Raw genomic sequence first — 5,891 nt, forward strand, 5'->3', positions numbered from 1 at the left:
ACAGCCAAATTAAAACTTACAAAAAAAACGTAAACACCACAAATGATACAAGAAAACTCTTAAAACACTAATGGACCAACTAAATGTTTATCATAAGCCGAAAGATTTTTACTCGTCAATTTTCAATCTTGGCAAATATATAAACGTAGACACTAACGATTTTAATTTGTATCTGTTAACAAAAACAGTAAACAACACGATATAGTTACGTATAAAAAGAAAACAAAATCAAGGACGAAGAACTATGACTCACACCTCACAAGTGGCGAAAAAACATCAGAGGGACCGACGTGATACTAAGCTTCAGACAGAGCGCGTTATGTAGAAGCAGCCAAGTGTCGGGGGTCGAGAGGTGGGAGCAAAGTTCCCCTACCGCACGCACGCAGCATTTTGTATATTCAACACACCTAGTAATATAGGTATACGATGCGCACGAAGCTATATAGACTGCAAGACGGTATTCCTGTGACTGTACTGCATGTGTCACTCCGTTTCGGTCAAAGAGCGCGAGTGCACGTATAGCTACAGCTGTTCCATCGTCTATCTCTTTGTTCTTTCTCTTGCCGGCTGACAACAGTCTAGATTGTTCTTTATTTTCCGCTCGTGAGATAGGCACTTACGGTGTAAGGAAAAGTAAGTCCGGTTGTACTTATAAAAATGTCGATAAAAATCGATGAACCTCTTTATTACGTTGTGGAGTTTTCGATTGATAACTCCGTGGAGGTCGTACCTTCTTCGTGGTTGAAGAACAACAATACTCAAGCCACCTGGCCACCATGCCCACCATGGACTGATGTAAAGCTAACGAAGGCTGTCATAAATCGGGACCCACCAAGGGAAGACTGGGAGTGGTTCGGTATTCAGCGAGTATTTGCCCCAGCACGTGAGTAATTGATTCACGCAGTTAAATAGCTGTTAAGTGGAAAGGCAAGGTAGTGAGGTAACGTAATATTTTTGTGCTGATGTAGATTATGCGTCTTTCTACGAAAATAATTCATTATTTCCAGTGTACTGAAACATACAATATAAAATGGTGAACGTAGTCTTTTTATATTATATATATATAGGTGTGTGTGTTTGTGAGTGTGTGTGTCACGCCATTTGAAGTGTATGCCGTGCGGGACATAAAAAAGTGTAGAATGTTTACAAAGGATGTTTGTCGTTATTCACCTAAAATTTCGTGCATGTTTAACAAGTAGCCTATAATAGTTGTGGCGCGAATAATAATCAGTTAAACACGTGAAGACGTTTTTGTATGACATCGTGAACAAAAGCCGATATAGTCGAACACGTGCAGGTAGGGCGGGCAGGAGGCGGGAGGCGGGAGATCGGAAAAGACGAAGAGCGAGAGAGAGAGAGAGAGAGAGAGATAGCTATAGAGGAAAGGCGGGCGAGAGGGAGAAAAAGCTGCGCGAGAACTGACAGTTCGTGCTAGGCGTTTTGTTTAGTTCGGGTGTGTTCGTATTACAACTGGTGGCATGCTCAAGCCGAATCTCGGCTCCCGAATGAACCTTATATGTTAGGGCGGACGCGAGCAACAGTGCTCCCAGTGTGATTATCAAAATTATCATCGTCAAGGCCGAAACCAATCGACAGGCATTGATGGTCGTGAAATTGTGGGAAGGGGGGAGGGTGGAAGCTCGCTTGTGTATGTGGGTGTACATATATACGCGTAAAAAAATTATCACTTCTATAAAGCGTGTATAGGTTAGGTACATCGTCACCGGCAATGTATATCTACACTGCCTCATAGCGTATACGGGTACACCGTGCCTGGCGGTGTATATCTATACTCGTCCCTACGGCGCGCGGCGTGTATAATATTGGCCGCGAAATGCCAGATCCGATATATACAACATGTCATACATCGAATTTGGCGTTTCGCGGCCAATATACACGCCGTAGGAGGGACGTGTAGATATATACACTGCCAGATACGATGTGCCCATACTCGCTGTGGAGCGGTGTACTTATATACGCTCTATAAAGGTGATAATGAAAACAAATTTTTTTTTTATCGGATGATCTGTTAATGTGTTTTTTATATAAAAGTATTTGTGCGCGAAGGCAGGTGGCTTACACTTTATTTCGCTGATTTTCTCAATAATTTCGTGGGTATATTTTGAAATCTAGGTAAAATTTTATAAAAAAACTGTTATAAATATTATTTAAAAATTTTATATAAAATTTTTTTCGTTAAACGGACATCGTGGGTTATTTGAACGATTCGTCGTTCGCGACAAATACGAATTCAATATATAATAATACATTTACAATTATTTCGTAACTTTTTTTTAATTATGACATTTATCATGTAACAGGCACTTACGCTGAAACGGTTGATAAAGCAAATGTGGCACTGGACACCTCCGAGGTAGAAGATGCTTTTTTCGAGCAAAACGACAAAAATACGAGAGGTGCAAGGCACAAAAAGAAAATTGGGGAGTCGTCCGACGAGATTGAAAAAAGTAACAACGTGGGCAAATCTCGGTACAAACGAGTAAGGACTCGTAGTCCAGATGCCTCGTCAGCCTCTGAAGATGATTGTCACGAGACAAACGAGGTTGTAGATTTCCCCAGTTTCCCGGATGAACCAGGTAAAATTTAACGTTTGCGGATGAAAAAAATTAAAACAAATAAGAAAAAAACAATACGTATTACTTGGATTCCGTATTAATGGTGGTTGGAGTCACTGGACTAATTTTCGTATTACCTATTGTAAAAATAATTTCTATAAACGTATAAATGAAAGTGCCGTGTTGATGACACTATTCAATTGTGTAAATAATAAGCTATATTGTTGATCTTATAAAAAATTTTAATTCTAAAACGACTTTCTCCAAATTTCGTAGGTTATTCTAATGCTACAAAAGAAAGCTACTGTGCCGATCAGTCGAGACCGAGAACAACGTCAGATTACTTGAACGCCGGAACCACGAAGCAAACAGTGCATCAGAATCAGTCAGAGAAAGAAGTGAATGAAGGTGGGGTGTAATCAATTGAAATTGAATTTGAGCAGAGATAATGTTCGGCCCAACAAATGTTTTTTTTAAAGTTCCATAAAAATTGGGAGTTTTTTTTTTAATCAAACGACTGATAGATTTTTTGTGTTTGCGAAATTTGTTGAATTTTTGTTTTCTACAGTGTGTCTAATATATACATATACATACATATATATGTAATTTATTTTTATTTCTTACAACGAACATTAGATTTTTTGTTCAGTCGACGTAAATATCTTTTGGTTGAACGCAGATTGAATATAATTGTATTTTTAACTCTTTAGATTATAATTTAAGTAGTTGTTAATACGAATGTACAAATTTGTTCAAACTGACTTTTTTCCAATTTTGCAGGAAATTCTGATACTGTGGAAGACAGCTACTGCGCCGATAGTTTGAGGCCGAGAAAGTCAGATTACTTGATCGATGGAACCCCGATGCCAACAGTGCTCCAAAATCAGCCACAGAAAAGTCACCACAGGTGGGTTGTAATAGATTAAAATTAAATATGGGCAGAAAAATTGTTGGCCCATCATTAAAACAAAATATTTTCTACTAATTTACATGAGTACACGAATTTTTTTTTTACGATCATCTGATTATTTGTAGTGTAGAGAATCATTATTTTTGTTATGTGTTGATTGAGAGTAATTGCCCTTGTTTTATTTATTTTTATTATTGAAAGAATGATCATTCGGTACTTTTTAAATACTTGTAAATTTAAACGATTGACAAATAAACGGAAAAACTAACAATGTGAAATTTTTTTAGAACACGCTTTTGAGAGCAGTACTACCAACACTGTCACAAAGAAACTGTCAAAAGAAGACCTCTGTCGAATGAGCGAAATGGATAGGTTCTTATTTATGGCAGGTCGGTATGAAAAGCGTATATGTTTAAGTCGCGGGTACGGATGAATGTACAAGTGTGTGTATTGTGCATTGACCGAACATTTTAATTAAATAATTTTAACTTTTTTCTTTCATATCTTTCCATCCTATGTGCGACGGTGTATCATTTGAAGGCATGGGACAAAAAATGTTAGAACTCCAGTACAAGACAGTCCAGCAGCAGGGGCACAAGTCATTTTTTGAATCCAGCGAAGAAAATGTTACGATGGCTGGAGCAAGATTTCCGTTCAAGGAGTATACACAACTAGAAAACTGTAATAAAGTTACCCTGTTTAACAGCAATAGCAGTAAGGCTAAAAACATAGTAAGTTTGAAAATGCGTAAATTTTACCGTCAAAAAAATTCCTATTACTTAATACCAGTCATTGTATTATTTTCAGAAATTATTTTTGAAACGTCAGGGTGGTAAGGATGGACATAAGAACGTGAGGAACGTATTACAAACCTTAATGACGGAAGAGCTGGCATGTCAATGCAATTTCAACGGGCGAAATAAAAAACATGCCTTCGGTGATTTGAAAAACATTGTCAAACTGATATGTGGTCGGAAACAAAGGATTTTCATTGTTTGATTTATATTTTGTCGTTCAAAGTGCGTACTAATGTCCAATAACCCAATATTTCTATTCATGCAAACAACACAACTTTTTTTAGACATCGTTGGCGAAGCGCATGAGGGTTATACCGTCGAAAAAATCAAGGATACGATGCGCACATGGTTGAAACAGGCAAAAAGGAGACTTCAGCTAAGCTCAGTCAGAGAAAAGTAAGTAGCAAATTATTGTAATGAGCATGTACGTTCGGAGACTAAAAGACCGAATTTCTCACAAATTCCCGTTATAACTCTAAAGAAAAAAAAACCCTACGATCAAAACTACAAAAATTTTTCATCAATGATTGATTTACAATAGGCACGTATTTTATTGCAGGAATATGAAAGAGGTTCATGGCTGAAATTCGGAGGTAGCTGACGAGAGCAGCGATTTTTACGAATCTAATGACGCATAATAAACAATTTTTTTTTTTTTTTTTTTTTTTCATATTTTTCAGCCTCTGTGATATTACCTAACTTTTGAAGTATCAATGTTTTTTTACAAAGTATTCGTAAGTAATTATATCAACGGCTGTTATGTACGTGTTCTTGTCAATATGTTCTAGGCTTTATAAATGCATAAATTTTCATGTTTCTCATAGTTCTAGTGACATTATCTATCCAACACATTTTGATTGTTCCATTAACTTTTCTTTATTTTTTTTTTTCAATTTAAAATCACGTATACTGCGGCTCTTAATAATTCTTAGGACGCTCATGCAATCATGATATAAAAATAAAAATAATAATAATAATAACAATAACAAAAATTAAAGTAATGTATGCGCTATACTTACAAATGTAAAATCTAATTAGATTCCATAATAATAATGTATGACTGTACGTAGTAGAGCCACATCGGAAAATAATATGCAATAAATTATAGTCAAAAAATACTCTTCATTGACGTGTTGTTATTCAAATAACTTACCTTATGTATCGATTTCATCATTTCCTGGAAAATGTGACGTTACAGGAACGTTTCAGAAATGTTTCCGTGACAACTCAACAAAAAAATAACCCAATAACCCCAGAATCTCGAAAACGTATCAGAAACGTCTCTGAAACCCACCAGAAACGACTTTGAAACGTTTCTGAAACGTACATGAGTCATCAGTGCTTGAATTTGGCCCCGGACATTTCAAGGTTGTGGAAACGTCTTAGAAACGTTTTTGAAACCTTAACTGAAACGTTTCAATGGCTCGGTTGAAACGTTTCCAAAACGTTTCTGAAACTGACGGTGCTTGTGGGTATATGCAAAAGATGTCTTTCTCACCTTGGGAACAAACATACAACAAACTCGCCCTTCGGGCGCACAAGCTGTATTTTCTGCCCTAGGTAAGAAATATATCATTTTGCATGCATAGTCTGCACATAAAAGTGACT

At 36.7% G+C, this 5,891-nt stretch overlaps 1 protein-coding gene across 1 annotated transcript; it reads left to right on the top strand.

The window, feature by feature from the left end:
- The first annotated feature begins 657 nt into the window (after nucleotides 1–657).
- LOC149375813 (uncharacterized) lies at nucleotides 658–4,427 on the top strand. The gene is made up of 7 exons (XM_089596710.1): nucleotides 658–883; nucleotides 2,322–2,597; nucleotides 2,853–2,984; nucleotides 3,357–3,483; nucleotides 3,774–3,875; nucleotides 4,027–4,217; nucleotides 4,294–4,427. Exons 1-5 carry the CDS (start codon nucleotides 658–660, stop codon nucleotides 3,784–3,786), a joined length of 774 nt encoding a protein of 257 aa, XP_089452836.1. The 3' UTR covers nucleotides 3,787–3,875; nucleotides 4,027–4,217; nucleotides 4,294–4,427.
- The last annotated feature ends 1,464 nt before the right edge of the window (nucleotides 4,428–5,891 follow it).

The sequence above is a fragment of the Copidosoma floridanum genome, unplaced genomic scaffold (genome assembly GCF_036245765.1).
Source record: "Copidosoma floridanum isolate Cflo_tuat_1 unplaced genomic scaffold, Cflo_Japanese_pri ptg000004l, whole genome shotgun sequence".
In the NCBI taxonomy this organism is placed as follows: domain Eukaryota; kingdom Metazoa; phylum Arthropoda; class Insecta; order Hymenoptera; family Encyrtidae; genus Copidosoma; species Copidosoma floridanum.